A 19,386-nucleotide genomic window follows, 5' to 3' on the forward strand; every position below is an offset into this window, starting at 1 on the left:
CTCAGCTCTCTCCATATAATGGTGAATCCTTGTTCATTTGATTGTATGCAAAATGGGAAATTTTATGGCTTGCCACTCTCAACCAAAGAACCAAAACAGATATCCTCAAATTGAAGGAAAAGAAGTAGAGGCTGATACCCCAGTGGCAGTTGAAAGGATGAAATCTGCTTCTAAAAAGCGTTACATAGTGGTGCGTAGGAAGCTGCAGCATGGGGAGGTTTACCAACTTGCACCATTCATGTTGCAATCTGATATGCCTTTGGTACCTTGTTGGACGACTAACAACAGAAAGCTGAAGACTAGGAGTGTGAAGATTGTTGTGACTGCAGAAGAATTGGAATTGCTGTTACGTGGATCAAAGAAATTCCAAGTCCAACGCAGAGTTGCTCGTGTCAAGCGAAGTTCTGGGTTGAGAGGGTGCCAAAAATGGTTTCCATCTCTGCCAACCATTCAAGAGGTGCATAACTACTAAACGATGGGAAGATTGTGCAGTGAAGTTTATTTGTAGTTTTTGCAAATTTTCCGAAAGATGCTAGGTTGTATTTGGTCATTAAATTAAGGAGGTTTACCTGCTCAACTTTTTAAATATAGCAGCAGGGGAAGAAAAAACAGAAGATTCGCAACGTACATCCATTTTTTTCTCTTATAAATAGTTTTTCATGCATAGAATATGTAGGAGTACTGAATGCGGTTGTCCATGTTCTTGGATTAACAATGAGAACGAGATATTTGTCAATTTTCGTTGCTTAAGTGATTGTACCAGTAGAAATTATCCACTATATTAATTTATTATATGATAGTACATAATCTGCTTCTGCTTACTGATTTTTAGATATATCCTTAAATGCTGATTTATAAGTGAGATACTCGTTCGTGCACTAAGTTTTCATATATTTTAGAATGATTCTCAAAATCATTCAGGATTCAAGAATAATTGCTTTATGACCATCTTTGGCAAATAAGTTTTCTGATACACAATGCAGAAATGTAACTCAATTATTTTCCTCGTGTTCATGATTTTCATCTCTAAAGGTACATTTGACAAACGTGAGTAGTATGTATGCAATACTCATGACAACAACACATAGGATGCCATTTAAATTTAGTGTATGCAGTATGTACAGAGTCAGCCTTCCCCAGTGAAACTTTATTTCAACATACTACCTCACTAAATATATTTGTTTTTTTATTTATAAAGAAAAATCACAAAGATGCCATTGATTAATAAGTTGCCTTCAGTTTCCCTAAGTAAAGGCTCTTCAATGATCTTTCATCATCCTGCAGTATTTTTATAAAAATGTTAAGGGACAGTATCAGTAAATTTGTCAAAGAACAGATACAGGTTTTGGTCATTGAAAAGGATAAAGTTACAGAACCTTCTGGAGGAGTTTGAGCGTCTGATTTTCCTGTTATCATCTGATTTTATTGAAGCAGCCTCCCTGTCTCTAGCAGCTGCTTCCCTTTTCGTTTTCTTCCACTCTATTTCCATAGCCTTTGTCAGTGCATCGACTTTCTTTGTGAGCATCTGAAAACAAAAGCATATTTCTTATCTTCAGTTCTAAAATAATAAGGGGTAGGATTGTGGGCATGACTATTACTAGTACCTTTATTTCTTCTTCTTTGGTTTGCAAACTACTCTCTTTAATTTCACAAGACTTCCTCAAATTGATGACCTCTTTTTGAAGCTTATCATATAGAAAACCTGAGACCACGTCATTGGTGCCTAAATCATTACAGCTATTGCTTTTAGAGTCTTCATCATCTTCAACTGCGGTTTTAATCTGTGCTGCTTCTCTTTCATCGCTGCGTTTATTTGAATTTATTCCTGCATTCACCTGCATCTTATTTTCTTTTTCATCACTGTCAACAACTTTATTTCTTGATGCCCATATTCCTTTCTTCAACATGTTTTCTGCAGAACCACATTTCTTTCTTAGAATGCTGCTCGGTAATAGGCTCGCAGTAACACTGTCGATGTTGCTTTTTACATTTGTCTTTGGGAACAAAGAGCTTCCAGCAGTAGATCCCCTTGGCTGTGATGTGGATCTGTTTCTCAGTCCACCATTGGTCGTTAGGAAGCTTAAGATGTTAGACTTTTCTGCTTTTGCAGACCCAGAATTTGAACTATTTGAGAAATGCTTTAAGCCTTCTTCTACTGTTTTTAACCTCAGCTTCAGTTTATCCTGAAAAGAATACCAGATAACATTAGTTATCACTAAAAACTCTATCTGCACGCATTCATGAAAGGAAAAAGTTACCTTCAATTGTGACTCCGCCTTTGCTGTTCTCTCTGATATAGCCAGCTTTTCTTTCAAGCGTTGCATCTCTGCCTGCATGTGCATGGACATTTTTGATTGTAAAATTCTTTTGCTCACTCGAATGACCAAAACTTACAATAAAAATCCTATTTGAGTTGCGTTCTTCAACATTTTAAGGTACAGTTAGGAGTTGAAATTTTCTTTTTCTTGATTGAACTTCGGACCTTTTTAATTATTTTCTTATTCATCGTAGTCTTGGATTTACTGAAGGAAAAGCTGTGTCACTAATAGATGTAGCAGTATTTTTGGATTGAATAGGCAGAACCATATGAGCTCCAAAGAAGATTCTTATGGGAAAATATACCTGCATTATCCTTCTCTCTTCCAACCATTGTTTGACAGGCATGACCTTGTCATTCTCGTCCTTCCACTCATTTGCCACAACTGTTGCAACTCTATTGGCTGAAACTTTTACTCTTGCTAGTTCCCTCTCCAGTGTCCTCTTCTCCTCCTGAAAATGTGTGTTAAATTATGTCACTAAAAGGATCAACCACAATGAAGAAAGTCATCGTGTTCAAAACGGCATCTGCCATAAGAATTGTCTACCTGCAATTCAGAAATTTGTCTCTGATAATCGCGAACAGCATTAGCATTGACTCCACTGGATAAGATGACCTCCTCAAGTTCATGGATGGTTTGGCTAAGTTTTTCAACTTCCAAAATCTTTTGGCGATGCGTTTTCTCTAAGATTTTGTTCTCCTCCTGCTCATGGAAGTTTGTAATTTAGCCAAATACTTACACTTACTACAGAAACTACGTGTTATATAATTGAATCATAAAAGGTATGCCTGGCAGATCTCAATCTGTCTCTTCAAGTCAAAATTTTCATTCTGAACTTCCTCAACTATTAAAACTCTCTCCAGTGCAGTTCTTAAAATCTTCTCTGCTTCAAGCAACGCTGCCTCTTTTGACTTTGTGAGCCGTTCCAACGCTTTCTTATCTTCTTGGAGAGCTGCAATCTGAATGCAAAATGAATGTTAGAATCCACTCCTTTCAAGAGCCTCTTTGGTGGAAATTGCATTATTACAACCTCATTCCTAAACATCTTAATCTCAGCCTCAAGAGGAGTAATGACACTTTCAAGAGGAACAAAATCATCTTCCTTTTGATCTGCGTGTAACCTTCTAAGAGTGGCTTCTGCAGCATATTGTGCTGCCAATGCATCCTTCTTTTCCTCTGTCAGTTTCTTGATTTCTAGCTTCTGCATAAAATTGAGGCATATGCATTTTTAGAATTTACCACTGTTTGACACGGTTCCAATTAGTTTCAAGTGATATTAGTACCTTGTGTTTAAGATGATCCTGTGTAAGTCTAAGTCTCTCTTCCAGCTTACTCACTTCATTTCTCAGCTGCAATTAAATAATAATAATTGCAGCCATTGTTTAGTGACTGATAAATTTGTATATCTTGTTATAAACAAATAAATCTGTAGTGCAACTGAATCAGTTCAATGAAGACTGAGAATGGCTAATTATCTGAATGAATCAATAACGTAAAAAACTAAACTGTATATCAATATGCCTAAAGATTTTGACACGATCAACTAATCAGAAATCATGCTAGCTATCATTTTAAAATAATTATTATAAAATTAACAAATTGATACCTCTTCTATGGCCTTGTCCTTTTTAGCTTCAGTTGCCTTCAAGACCTTGATTTCACTTTGACAAGTTGCTAGTTCCTTGGCCTTTTCTGCATAATTTTATAGATGAAACACAGATTTAAATAAAAAAGATAAAAAAGAAATTAATTATAATAATTTATTCTTCGTTTTCTTGAGACATTATAATTAGCAGACAATGAAACTTAGTTACATAACTTCTATCAATATTAAAATTTTTAAATAGTTTCAACGGTAACGGAATCTAACAAATGTAAATTTTAGACTTGTGGCTCCCAATCTCAATGTTTTTTCTCTTTTAGATTGCCTTCTCTATTTGGAAGACAGATTTGTATTAATCTACTTCTTTGTATTTTCCAAATGCATGTTTAACGTGATTTACTATAAAAAAAATTACGTTATTATAGTGTGCTTAATTTCAACATCATATTTTAAATTGTTGTCTTAATTTTTAAAATCCCAGATGTATTGATTAGTATCTATTCTTTCATATAGGTTAATACACATATATTGGTAAGGTATTATTCACTCTAAGTTCACATATTTGTTTTTAATATCATTCCAAAAAACTTCTTATTAACAAAGATATTTTATATGTATATAAACTCAGGTTTATATCTCATTTTATTCAAAATGTAGAACTTTATTTGTATCCTAATATTTATTATTCCCTTGTTAGTAATTTTTTAAGAGTCATATTTCAAGACATTAATACTATAATGAAACTATTCAACCACAATGTTCATAAACTAAGAGAATAAAAGAAGATAGAGTTTCAAATGAAGAAATTCTCCTAACTTTTAGAAAGCAAATTATCGTAATTGCCCAATCTTGTAAAAACAGTAGAGATGTAAAGTACATATTTGCTTATAATTTTTTAAAGATTTTGTCGAGACATAATTAAATTTCAAATTAGGTTAACATTGTGGTTCAAGTAAATAAGAGGACTGTCAAAAAAGTTAAAAGAGAACTTTTAGAACAGGTATCAAGTCACTTGTAAGAATTGAATTTGTCACACAAATTCTGGTTTGTCAGAAAATATCCGTAGCTAATTTCTAGTATAGGACAAAGTGTTGGTAATAATAAGAAATTTGGCTTGATAACATTCTTTATTTTCTATATCTTTAAGTGCTTAAGGTTATGCATATGAATTTTAGAAAAATTATATTACAGTTTTTACTTATCTCCTTTATTATGGTAGTTATAACACTAATCACACTTTGAAATTCTAAAATATCAGTTATTTTGAGATTAAAAAAAACGTGTCGAATCATTTAAAGACATAGAAGATAGTGTTTTTTTAATGTTTAATTATATAGTTTAATGCTAATTTATATTATTATTTAATTACAAAATACCCTTAGTATGATTTTTAAGATAACAAACTAATCTCATTTGTTATAGGATTATGGTCTAAAAGTTTTTTTATTCTTTTAATTTATATATATATATATATATATATATATATATATATATATATATATATATTTTGTCTCTTACTAATAACTATTTTGACCTTATTTTTTTCGAAATTATGAACAGAAGAAAATATTGAAGTAGCATTGTGTCATCATCTTGAAAAGAAACTTTGAGAATAAGAAAACAGTGTAAATAATGCATAATTTGTATAATATATACTTAATTAAATAAGAAATGAAGAATAAAAGTTGTAGTAAAACTTAACGTGTTCTTAGTTTTGAAGATATAAAATGCATTTTGAATAGTTTAGTTAAAAGTTTAAGTTTGAGTTTGTTTAAGCATGGAGGAACCAAAACTCCAGCTTGGAGGGTGTGAACGTGTGTATATGTTAAACTTAAAAAAGTAATAAAGCTTTGCTTGTCTCAACATGCATTCAACCTCTTGCCATTATTTCCAAAAACATACCCAACCTCTTTAATGTCCTGCATGTGTTGTGCTTTCGTTCTAAATTTAGTTTTAACTCTCTTAACGTGAAAGCTACATTTTATTACTTCTACGCTCAGTAAAATATTATTCACAGACATATACTTATATAAAGAGAGGTAAAAAAAATAATTTTATATTAAAAAGTAGATGTTGATAAAGTTTTTGTTCAATTGTATATTATAAATTTGTCTTATCTTTAGTTGAGGTAAGATCCTAATACATCTCATTGATGTCGAGTATTTACATATGAAACATGAAACTAAACATTAATAGATGATCAAATAAAAATCCAATAACGAATGAAACAATATATTCATTAAGAATAAATTTTGTTAAAATAAATTCTAACTTATGATTTTAATATTATGTCAATAAATAAATTTTAAATCTAATTCAACGTTATAAAATCGGTTTAATATCATTAACATTCACCTTAACACTGCATTATGGAAAACCATTTTTTTGAGAAAATTATAAGTCTAAAACTAATTTGTATTATGAGTCTGTTTATATCTATGCTCAATATAAGAAAATAACTTTTCACACACATAGCAATTCAATCAAATTTATTCATAATTAAAATCAGTTTTGAATGTCAACTTTATCTATATAAGTATCGTGGATAAAATTTTCAATGAATATTTAAAGTAGAAGAAAAACATAGATAAAATTTCTCATACAAAATAAAATAAACTTATGCCATCTAACTGTTCAACACGTACCAAATTTACTGTATCCAATTAGTTATTTTAGTTCAATTCTTAAAGTTTTGTCATCTATATACATATGACTCTAGCAAAACAGTGTCTTACGAAAGATTAGTATATTATGTCCTACAAACAATTCTGTACAAACATATTGAGAAATTATTTTAACCTATTGAAAACTGGAGGTGCATTAAATGATTAATTATAACTTAAACTGTAAATTTATTTTTTCAGGTGAAAATTAGCCATTGCATTAAAAGTTTATAGACAGTGATCTAATTAATAAAGAAGTGTTTAAAAGCTTTTGCATAGCATTCTCTTTAATGAGTATATCACGTAAAACATAAACACTTGGTTTTATCTCTTTTGTTTAAGTAGATGATGAGAATTATCCAAATCATGGTCTGCTATAGTTCAAACACACACACACATAACAGTCATTCCCTCTGGTTTTTTGCATACAGGAAGATGATAAGACTATGAAAAACCAAGTTAAGAGGAGTAATGGTGAAGCAGATAAAGTGATATATATATACACACACACACACACGCACACAACACTCTGAGATTTATGATATGAACCTGTTAGCTGGTTTTTGAAACGATCAATCTGTAACCTGACAGGATCTGGTTGGACCAGAGGAAGTTCTTCCCCACAGTATACCTCTTCGCTAGCTACCATTCTCTTCTTTCTGCTGCGCCCAAAGCCTCACACGTATACCCTTTCTTCAACAAAAAATGAGACTTGCTCACTGCCTATTTATAATTCTTTTGTGTGCTTTGCTTTTCTTACCTATGCTGACAAGTGCACTCTGCTTGAGGTTTAATCCTAAAACAACAACAACAAAAGATGATTTTAAAAGGATGACACATAATAATAATAATAATAATAATAATAATAATAATAATGAGAGAAGGAAAAAGATAAAAAAGTGTATTCGTATAAGAAATCAATTGACCGCAAAGCGAGGAATGAGCTTACCCTGCACTGAAGCAAACTAAACTTGACAAATGAAATGCACAAGCCTGCTTCTACTTTAGCTTCTCCTTAATTCTAGCTTGACAGCAACGGTTACCTTCTTTCTCTTTGCCTATTATGTTTTATGGGTTAACTATGGTAGAAGGACTAAGTATAACTCCATCTTACAGTATTAGTTAACTGAAATATTATAACTTCATCTTATCTTTACCCACAACATAGATGGTTAACTATCAAGCTACAATTCTTCAAATAACTGTTATAAAAGTTGACGAATTTACTGTAGAGGTTTATGAGAAGTGACAGTGAAAACTTTCACAGTATACCATTCTATACTGGACAAAATTTTGCTTGTTACTTGAGAGAATTATATGTGAAAATGATGATGCGTACGAAAGTTTTTAGTATGTACTTGATATAAAGTTTAAAAGCAAGGTTGATGAAGTTACTATTGGGAATTGGAAAGGGTAGATTACAGCCAGCAGAAGTGGACCAGTGGCAATTGAGCACGTTATTGTCGGCAATGAATAACCATATTCACCAGTGATCAGTAACCTTCAGGTTCAATCATATCGGTGAATACCAAGTGCTGCATTAGTTGGTGTTGCAATTTGATTTCCTTTCAATCCTTCTTTCTATTCTTTCTCTGCTGACACATTTTGCTTCGGTCTCAAATATTTGAATAAAAACAGAGCATCATATCAATGTTGGAAGTCCTCGTGCCAATTTAGAATTTAGAGTATATAACTAGATACAAATCTTATCTTACGAGTCGATTTTGTAGGATTGAATTAGATTTAAAGTTCTAACATAGTATTAGAGTCAGGTTATCCTAACAATAGTTGTTGTTTGTTGGATATTGTTCCATTCACTATCGGACCATTATCGAATCATTCATTGAAGAGGTGTGTTGGAAGTCTCGCATCAACTAGAAATAAAACAAATTTATAGTATATAAATAGGTGAAAACTTCCTCACCTTACAAATCTACTTTTTAACAATCAAATTAATGAAAATTCAGGTTGAATTTATGTGTTATTAATATTGTATGTTTCTAATAATTGTACGGGAGATATGAACAGAAATATGAATGCTGTATTGTGAGAGTGAGTAATGTGTTGAAGTTGTCGTATCCTGTGATATCTGTGTCAAGCGAAGGATATCACTTTAGACTATTATATTGCTTCAGCGCTAAAACCGTTCTGAGATCAGTTTTGTTTTACTTGGTGAAATCAAAGTCATTGAGAAAAGACTGCGATTTGAATTAAGAGTATGAGTCTGAAAGCGACCAAGTAATTAAAGTGGCTTCGAAGAATAAATGAATTTGGATTAATATTCAGAGAAGCTCTCATCTTAGCTTAAAAGTATAATAATTAAGTGAAGTAAAAAAAAGAAAAAAAATACGGTTCCTCTGCACACCATGTGAAAGGCAAATATATATATATATATATTTATTGTGTTTTAGTTTTTATTTTTTGTGGTTTTTGTTTGGATGGAGACAACAAATGTAGGGCTTCACCAACAACCAAGGGCGACACAATGAAAGCCCAATGAACAAAAATGGAAGATTAAGAGGGTTGAATTCATGTGTTGCTAAAAAGGGTGGGATAATGATGTGAAAGAACAGGGTTCCTATAGTTGTTGTGGTTCACTTAATGCCATATGTTTTTTGTTGGTTTCAATTGGTAGGTTTGCAATATCAATATTTTATCTTTAACCAAGCCTTAGAAAATAAATCTCTATTTTTTTTTTACTACTAATTGATTTAGGTCTCTAAAAAACCACTTTATGAAATCAAAGTATAAAATAATTTCAACTAACAACATAATTTAAGAATTCGTGAGAATTAATTAGCTGTTGAGATTGCTCAAATGTAAATATAACCTTTTCAGTAAAAAAAAATGCTAATAATTTAGAAGTAGACATGGTTTATTTTAAATTTTATAGAGTTGGAAAACTAGCTATAGGACAAAAATGCTTTTTAAGGCTTGTAATTATATATATATATATATATATATATATATATATATATATTTGTTTTATAAATGTTTGAGCAGATAACAGGATGGTGTACTCTGATAAGTTGAACAGTGTTTAAGAATTATTATAAACTTTAGAATGTATGTTCAATTCTGGCTAATAATAAAGTGGTTGTTATATAACGTATTGAACTTTAGCTATATTTATTATCGCTATAATATGTGAGATATATATAATGGTAGTTATAGAAAGGGACGTTTTTATCTTATCATCAAGTATTATTCAGATGCTGCTACATTTTCCTTCAGTGACAATTAAAGGGTGTCAATTAACACACAACATTACATATTCTTCTATACAAAGTTAACAATAAGAGGTTCATAATTAGTATATGGTTTAGTAAAATGAGAGAAATTCATAATGAAAAAATGTCTTAATTAATTGGAATTACAGGTATTTTTTTATTCGATGTTAAATATTTATACATATAAATTTCCCAGTTAATTAAGAGAGATGTTTTTTTTTTTTGTTTAAAATGTTTTTCTTATATTAATGAATAGAAACACATAAATAAGTGAAACGAGTTATGATAGAAGATCATATGTTGAGTATAAAATTTTGAGCAAAAGGAAAATCGATAAATTTATTATCTGAAATTATTGAAGTATTATTATTAAAAAATGAAAAATCCATTAAAAATTACTTCTGTAAATTTTGAATTGGAAATAATATCAAATCTTTTATATAAATTTCACTACTTTTGAATTTCTTTTATTTTTGAAGAGACCCTACAAGAAACACGTGCAACTTCTATTATTGTTATTAAATCTAGGAACTGATGCAACTGCTATTATTATTATTAAATCTAGAAACTGCATTGAAAAGTAGAAAAATTCATCAAGAATTGGGCTTTTGCTGATTTGAGCCCATTTTTACTTTCTGAATCATCCTTGAATGTCCACTTCTGCATGATGCAACGGATAACGATATTAAACCCAAGTTTGATGAATGGACTGAGAGATTACGTGTAATCAAAGCAAATTAATCTTCGGTGGGCTTAGGGTTCTTTCCAACAGAACAACATTAACAAAATTTCAAACACCCACTGACCCACACAACATAAGTAAAAAAAAAGGCTTACGATTTATTGTTAATTGACTTTTACCTCTTGTCGTTGTCTGATTCATAAGGTTGAAGATTACGTCCTACCTCAAACTTAGTCACAATTTTCATCTCCTCTATGAGGCTGAAGGTTACCCCTTACCTTAAACTCACAAACTCAGATGCCTATCTTCTCAATCAAAAGTCTTTAACATACATTTTATTTTGTTCAGTCTTTTCCATATTATCACAGCATTAGTGCATAAATCTCATTTGAAGTAAACTATACAAATATCAATGATTCTCAATTATTCATGGATTAATATAATATGTATGTTCTTTGATATACATCACCAAAGAGAAGAATAAGAAGATATTGGTAATCTTCATCCCAATTAAAAGCATCCACTTCGAAAAAGGACCCACAAACCGACCCATCAGGCATTTAACAAAGAATCTATACCAAAAGCATTTGATCACCTTATTCTACTGACTAATGTGCCCTTCTCAAATTCTTCTTTAGAACAATTATTGAAAGGCTTATCCCTTTCCCCCGCCCTGGCCGTCCATTAGAGTCATCACTATGTAAATGAATTTGATTGTAGAATAGCACCCTCCTCCTTCTTTCGTTTCAAAGTTAAGCTGATCTTATTATTGGGTCTCGATAGATACACTAATGAAATATAAGTCTTATATATCATATAAGATATTGACACCACTATTTATCTAAAATTTTATAGGTTAACGAGTCTTTCACCTTTATATAATGTTTTATCTTTTTATTTTTATTTCACCTTTATATAATAATATTTTACTTTTTTATTTTTATACAATATGACACGTAGACTTCTACTTAGAATTTCTAATAATTAATTTTTCAGTGGTATTTTGCAGAACTAATCTTCAATTTGAGACTTAGCCTACTTGTAGGTTTTTTCTATATCTTAGATATGTATGTTATGTGAAAAATCAAATTCAGACCATTTTTACCGGTTCAAAGTGTATTGTCAACTTAACCATGATAGTTGGATAGAAACCAAATATAATATTCAAGATAGAATGTGAATTTTTACTCTATCTATTTAAGTCCACTTATTAATGGAGGAGAGTTTAGGAAAAGTATGTATCATTTAGAAAAGAAATGGCAAATGGGTCAAGCAAACTTTTGAAAATCATTGAGACCATTATTTCCAAAGTAGAATCTCTTCAGATATATAATGCTTGCCAACACTAAACTTGTTATAAGATACATAACCACAACACACCATCCCTCTCCACCAACCTCTTTTTCTTCACCCTCCTTTCCCATCTTTTCTCCTCTTTCTCTGGTATGGATATATCAGAAAAGCTTAAACAATATAGACATCACATAACCATAACAATACTCGTTTTATTATCCTTCTCTTTGCTGTTGTATGCTGCTCCACACTTTCTCACCATTCTGGCATACTTTTGGCCTTTGTTCGCTTCCACTACTTTCTTCTTGGTAGCAATAATAGCCTTCGGAGGCATTTCAAAACTCTCGACTGAAGATCATGGTGAAAAGGTGGGTGAAGGAATATTGGATTATGTAGCAGGAAGGGCAGAACATATTCATGAGGCTCAAACATTTATTAGTGAATGAAGGTCGTACCAATTTCAGACTTAGTTTAGATGGGCTTAGAAACTTTCAAGTGAATAAAATCTGTGTTCGAGTATAATATGTCATGATCTTTGTCATCGAATAGCTACTGAAATGAGTGTTTTGTTTATCCAATGTGCTTAAATTTGTTGCAACAACAAGAACGAAAATAAACAAGAGTATAGTTCTGGAAAAGATGCGTGTCATGATTTTCATGAGCTATATGTGTTTTATTGCAAATTTGAGTCTGAAAGTGTCTAAACCAAACAAGCCAAGTATTTGTATGAAAATAAGTCCAAACGGCTTCAGTTAAACTACTATAAACCAAGCATACTAATATTATAAAACCTATATTTAAGATGTCTTGATCTAAAATGTATAATATAGATGATACTTACAGATACATTTTGGAAAATTGATATCCATCCAAAGATATTTTATACTTCATGTATGCATTGTGTAAGGGACATAATTTTCCAATGCAAATGTGTGCCACATTTGTGTCAAAACCAGGAACATGTCTACGTTAGGATCAACTTCCCTAGATTCTGAAGTTAATAAATGAAAATATGTGAATTGTTTTGTGTGGTTGGTAAGAAGTATGCGTAGCAAATAAATGGTGTTTGTCATTTACTTTGCTCATGCGTATCATAATGTGCCCACTTACCTTTATTCTCCTTCCCTTTAGTGACTGAATTGATGGTAGCCTGGGTTTGTCCCTACTGAATTGGATGAGAGCCCAAGCACCCACATGCTATTCATATATACTGTTTGCTTCCACCCCTAACAGAGTCACAAAAATCTAGCAGACTAAAAGAGCAATAACTGCAGATTAACACACGAGAATATAATATACCAACAACTGATTTTTTACACTTTAATGTAATTACAAATGGTCCTGTTTGATAACTTCATTAACTTTTTCAGTAACTTTTTAACCAATAAATGCATTTGAACTGACTATGCATAGAGAATATTGTTTCTTTAATCTTCTACAGTCGGTGGCATCACTTGTATAACCTAATCCCTAGTAATTTTCAAACCTGAAAAAAAAAAACAGTAATCTGACTTTTTATCTCAGGAGGTAAAATTACTTTACAATGCATATAAAACTTTATGCCATAACATCTTTTTTGGTCCATAAGAACCATAGCAAGAGGTTCTAAAAGATGCACACATAAGGACATTACAACCCATAGGCACAAGAATGAGAACCAGAGAAAGTTGCATCTTATACATCAACTTATCCAGAAAGGAACTTGATATCTGTTTTCCACCCTTGAGAAATTCTATCACATTATCCCAAAAGAGCAACACTCCCTTTTGAGCAACTTCTAAATTAAAATTTAATCAGCAGCGTATATCAATCCGTTGTCTTAACTCCCAAACAAACAATTTAGCACTAAACAAGACTTAGATACAACATAGATACTAGTTAACAAGTGTTATTTTTTTAATTGAAACATACATTTAATCTCAATAGTTCTTGCCACTTCTAATCGTCAATATAAATGCAGCATGTAAAGAGATGAAATTTCAATTTTGATTGAAGGTCGGAATGATGTTACTACCTTTATTTTCCTTTTGACAAAATTGAATTTTATTGTATCACCTCAAAACGCTCTGTGGGCCGAGGCCTTAAAATCCTTCTTATTGTGGAGGCCCAATAAACAAACTAGCTCAAAATGAAAATCCCAAATTGAATTTCTTTTCCTTTTGGTGGAATTCTCGGCATTGTCAAAAAACAATAACAGGTGTTGGGAATACGATGAACCAGAGAACAAGGGTTTAAGCTCTCTGCACTCCTCACTCTGAGGTATGTCGCTTTCATTAATTTTCTTAAAACATATGTCTTTGCGTTCAACCAAGTTTTCCATTTCCCTTGGGACAAATATTTTCAAGCTTCTCTTTCTGTCAGCCTAAAACCTCTTTATCTTGCCAATTTCAATATCTGCTTTGGGAATTTTTCGGTATAAGAAAATAAATCTTCTTTTTTTTTTTTATTTACCTTGCCCATTCTTCGATTTTCTTCATTTTCTGCTCATGTTAAGGTTTTTGGTTTGTTTTTTAACACTAAATGTTTCTGGGTCTCTTCAAGGTTTGAAACTACTAATTACGACACTCCATTCAAATGACGTCCATACCTTCTAAAAACCTATGTGTTCGGAGGCAACAATGTCCTTGTGGAGATTGGAAGTGTTATATTACATATGAGGGTGATTCTGAAGAGGGTTCTGCGGCACCTGAAATGGTGAAGGAAGAGAAAGCATCGTCCGGGGCTATGATTACTCCTTATGTTGGAATGGTTTTTAAGAGTGACGATGATGCTTTTGAGTATTATGGAAACTTTGCCAGGAAGAATGGGTTCTCTATTAGGAAGGAAAGGTCTAGAATTAGCCCGCAGTTGGGGATTTACAAGCGAGACTTCGTTTGCTACCGGTCCGGCTTTGCCCCAGTGAAGAAGAAGCCTAATGGAGAACACCATAGAGATAGGAAATCAGTGAGGTGTGGATGTGATGCAAAGATGTACCTATCCAAGGAGGTTGTAGAAGGGGTTTCCCAGTGGTTTGTTGTGCAGTTTAGTAATGTGCACAATCATGAACTTTTGGAAGATGATCAAGTGCGTCTTTTGCCCGCGTATCGTAAAATTCATGAGGCTGATCAAGAGCGTATACTCTTGCTCTCCAAGGCAGGGTTTCCAATTCATCGGATAGTGAAAATGCTGGAGCAGGAAAAGGGGATTCAAGGGGGGCAGCTGCCTTTCTTGGAAAGGGATGTGAGGAACTTTGTTCAAAACCGTAAAAAGGTTGTTCTAGAGAATGAGGCATTGCTCAGTGAGAAAAGAGAAAATGATGTTTTGGAACTTCTTGAGGCGTGCAAAGTTATGAAAGAAGCAGATGATGAGTTTGTGTATGATTTTACTGTGGATGGGAATGATAAGGTTGAAAATGTAGCTTGGTCATATGGCGACTCAGTTAATGCAAATGCTATGTTTGGCGATGTTGTTTATTTTGACACATCTTATAGATCGGTCACTTATGGATTGCTTTTTGGAGTATGGTTTGGTATTGATAGCTATGGTAGAACTATTTTTTATGGTTGTGTTTTGTTGCAGGATGAAACACCTCAATCCTTCTCATGGGCATTACAGGTTTACTACTAGCATCCTCTGTATAAGATAAGATTTTACTTGTTCTTTTGTAAAACTCCTCTTATGGTGATTATTCCTCAATACAGACTTTTGTCAGGTTCATGAGAGGAAGATGTCCACAAACTATTCTAACTGATCTAGACCCGGGACTTAGAGATGCGATTGTAAGTGAATTTCCAGCAACTAAACATGTTGTCCCTCAATGGAATATTCTACCCAAGGTACCCTGTTGGTTTTCTCCTACTCTGGGTTCTCGGTATACAGAATTTAAATCTGAGTTCGATGCCTTATTTCACATTGAGAATACAGAGGAATTTGAACTTCAGTGGAGCCAGATGATTTCTGTGTTTGGACTTGGTTCAGATAAACATGCTGATTTACTATATACCGTTCGGGCATCCTGGGCACAAGCCTATGTAAGAGGTTACTTTCTGGCTCGAATGGCGACAATAACTTACTCAAAGTCTATAGATGCATTTTTGAAAGGGATTTTCTCTGCTCATACGTGTTTACGTAGCTTTTTTGAGCAGGTATGTTTGCGAGAAGTATCTTGTCTTGTATGCTTACACTAGCCTAGATGCTCACTTGTCATTCTAATGATTTTCTTCTACTTGTCATTCTTATGCTTGCAGGTTGGCATTTCTGCAAGTTTTCAACATCAAGTATTTAAGGAGACTCAATATATTCAGCTCAAAACTTGCATACCGATTGAAGAGCATGCGCGGAGTATTCTCACTCCTTTTGCTTTTAATGCCATGCAGCAAGAGCTGTTGCTAGCAATGCAATATGCTGCATCCGAAATGGCCAATGGATCATATATTGTGCGGCATTTCAAAAGGATGAACGGAGAACGGCTTGTAATATGGTTGGTTGAAGATGATCAGATACATTGTTCTTGCAAGGAATTTGAATCCTCTGGGATACTATGCAGGCATGCTCTTCGTGTATTTGTAATAAAGAACTACTTTCAGTTACCTGATAAGTACTTTTTAGGTAGATGGAGGCGGGAATGCTCATTACTTGTTGATGATGATAATAATAATCAAGGTGTTGGAGGGGAATGGTTTCAAGAATATCAGTCTCTGGCTGAAACTTTATTTCAAGAATCATCAATTACAAAGGAGCGATCTGACTATGTGCGTAAAGAACTGACGAAAGAACTTAATAGGATTCTTAACGAGGTTAGAAATCTCCCTGAGGCTGATGGAGTCTGCATGAACATGTCAGTTTCACCAGCCAACTAGTTTGGATGTTTAGTTGTTTATACTTGCAAGTTTGCAACCAATGTACATCACAATACAATGAAAAGAAGTAAAGAATGCATGCACAGGAAGTGATGAAATGAAAATGTCAAAATCACTTTCAGCTATTCTACATGTACATTCTTCAGATATTATTTGTTGCATTAGTGCCTACAACTTTGTTTTCTCCTGTACAATTCAACAAAGAAAGTTAATTATGCCAAGAGAAATTGCTAAAAGGCGCACTTACTATTTTCGAATTTGACATCCAAAAGAGAATCTTATTGCTGTAGTGATAAAAAATAGACAAATGTTAATGCCGCAATATGGTACTGTTACAACTGTTAATAGTAGAGTTTACAAAATTAGAAGAAAATGTTGAGAACAGTTGCCTGCTTGAGACGCCATATCCCTTAACAACATCATCTTTGTCAACCAACGGGACAATACCTAATATTTGTGTTTTCATATCTTTTTTCTGTTAATTGATATAATGTAATATGAGCTTAGGTTCTTTAAGTTGATCTAGTTAATTGTATGTGAGATGATGAACCAGTAGTGACCATATTCTCTTCAATTATTATTTTTCCTCCCATCTTCTTGGCTGAATAGTTGGACCCACTTGAGTGATTGATGAATGAACACAGGGCTTGAGTTGTGCATTTGTCTTTTTACAATCAAATGTCATTTTTCTCAGACCAAGTTTTCAACAGAGATGTTATTTTGTGAAAGATCGTTCCTGTACTGATCCATGATATAGGCAATTATGTTGCAGGCTTCTATAATTTCATTTGTTGGAACATGTGCCAACAAGTATAATTGGTTTTGTGTTCTTAAGTTTCATGGCTTCACCCTCATCATGCAAGTGTCCCTGACCTTTCTAGATTTCTCCTTTTAAGAGTGAACAGTTAAATGTTTTGGCATGATATTTTGACGTGATTCGTTCCATCCATCAACTCCTCATATTCAAAAGAGGGTACCTCCCTGCTAGAGGATGAGTATAGTGACCCTGTCCATGATATTTGGTCACAATACAAAGGTTGATCAACAATAACACTGTTCACTTTCTTGGCTATCATTTCTTTCATATGTTGATTGTACTGATAGAAAATACTGTTTGTAATTTATTATGGGTTTCAATATATTAAGAAATTTATTAAAAATTCTAAGGATGTTTTAGAAAATTATACTAATATAGCAAATCATTTTATTTTTAAAAGGGATTTCAGTCTTTTTGTAGAAAAAAATATCTCAATTTAATCTTGTGAAATTGTGGGTGTTACCAGATCGTTTAAAAATATTAATAACCAACTTAGTCTCCTAAAAATTTAAAATGTAATGGTTACCATATTGTTAATTATCTTTTGTCACCAAATTACTAAATATCACTGATCCTTCTGAAGACTTGAAGTGCGGGAAATATAAAATATTTCTTTATGGAAAAATATCTAAAGTTTCACTCAATTTTAGTTATAAAAAAAATCAAAACTATTCTTATGAAAATAAATCCAATCTTGAAAAATTAAATTAAATAATTTTTTACAATTAGTGCTTTAAATATTTAGTCTTGTAATATATGATTATTTTTATTATGACTCTCTTTATATAAAGACTGAAAGAACAAATTTATTAAATTGAAGAAAAGGATTGTATAAACTATAAACAATTAAAGCTTTGAAATGAAAACATTTGTTGATCAAAATGGCTACGAAAACTTAGATAATATTCCCAAAATAGAAACGTTGTTGACCGAAAAAGAATGGACAACAATACTGATATAAAAAACTAATAAACGACAAACAACATGTCTATTCTGGCCGAAAGGGCTGTTACTTCGACAAACTGCATAATAGGAAAGAAAATTACACACTGCTAAATTGTATTACGTATTTACTACATTGAGAGAAATTTGCAGAATCTAACAAGAAATAATTGGATTGGATTAACTGCTGCAAATTCCCACGAATTTTAATTTGATATCATTTTAAAATTTGGTTGATTATTTAACTACATATATAAAGTGTCTTCACATTTTAAGAAATTAAAAAAATTATTAAAAATTACTGTAACATGGTCATAGCATCTAGACATTTCCATTTTTTTTTGGCAATATCATTTTCAATTTTAACAATCACATATATACTTTTATTATATATATATTTTACAGATTTTCATTTGCAATTATCCAAAACTATAGGATTCATATAGTTTTAGAGTAATACTATTTTCACTTAAAGTTCTCTCAACACTTACAGTAATAAAAAAAATTATGAAGCAAAATTTGTGAAATTTTTTAGAGAAAAATAGCATTGCTCACAATACTATGCCAAAAAAAAATCATTCATTATTCTAGCTAAAAAAAACTATAATTTCTTCTATTGGCCTGAACTTTGTCTTTCTTTTTAATTTTCACCATTGAGATTATATTTTGTATAATCGTTGATCAATTTTAATATAAATTTCCACATTAACTCGTGTGCCTTCACGTAAAACAAATTCTTCGTTAAATCATTGGTATTCTTTGTGGAAAATTCTTGGAATGTATATATATCATTCTCTTTTTCTATTAATGCAAGTTGAGATATTGAATGTTCAGATTCAATATTTAGTTGTATGGATGAAGTGCTTATTTATTCAGATAGTTTGAATTAAAGAAGCGACAATTGTAAATTGATTAAGGAGAAGTAGAAGAAGAAAGACAAGACGAGAGGAATATAGAAGTACGATCAGGTTATGGGGCTAAGATTGAACGAAACACCATT

At 32.1% G+C, this 19,386-nt stretch overlaps 2 protein-coding genes across 3 annotated transcripts; one reads left to right on the forward strand and one right to left on the reverse strand.

Moving 5' to 3' along the window:
* Nucleotides 1–986: 986 nt before the first annotated feature.
* LOC108342225 (microtubule-associated protein 70-5) lies at nt 987–7,380 on the reverse strand. Its single transcript, XM_017579965.2, has 11 exons — nt 7,134–7,380; nt 3,925–4,010; nt 3,602–3,667; nt 3,349–3,519; nt 3,107–3,277; nt 2,865–3,020; nt 2,623–2,769; nt 2,259–2,330; nt 1,605–2,183; nt 1,377–1,525; nt 987–1,278 (listed from the first exon to the last, which is right to left on the reverse strand). Exons 1-11 carry the CDS (start codon nt 7,231–7,233, stop codon nt 1,260–1,262), a joined length of 1,716 nt encoding a protein of 571 aa, XP_017435454.1. The 5' UTR covers nt 7,234–7,380; the 3' UTR covers nt 987–1,259.
* A 6,520-nt stretch (nt 7,381–13,900) lies between these two features.
* LOC108341073 (putative protein FAR1-RELATED SEQUENCE 10) lies at nt 13,901–16,854 on the forward strand. Of its 2 annotated transcripts, XM_052879372.1 has the most exons (5): nt 13,901–14,048; nt 14,331–15,173; nt 15,348–15,383; nt 15,470–15,913; nt 16,016–16,854. In XM_052879372.1, exons 2-5 carry the CDS (start codon nt 14,364–14,366, stop codon nt 16,625–16,627), a joined length of 1,902 nt encoding a protein of 633 aa, XP_052735332.1. In that variant the 5' UTR covers nt 13,901–14,048; nt 14,331–14,363; the 3' UTR covers nt 16,628–16,854. The 2 variants fall into 2 exon arrangements, with proteins under 2 accessions (XP_052735332.1, XP_017434177.1); XM_017578688.2 differs by having other exon boundaries at nt 14,331–15,383.
* The last annotated feature ends 2,532 nt before the right edge of the window (nt 16,855–19,386 follow it).

The sequence above is a fragment of the Vigna angularis genome, chromosome 6 (genome assembly GCF_016808095.1).
Source record: "Vigna angularis cultivar LongXiaoDou No.4 chromosome 6, ASM1680809v1, whole genome shotgun sequence".
In the NCBI taxonomy this organism is placed as follows: domain Eukaryota; kingdom Viridiplantae; phylum Streptophyta; class Magnoliopsida; order Fabales; family Fabaceae; genus Vigna; species Vigna angularis.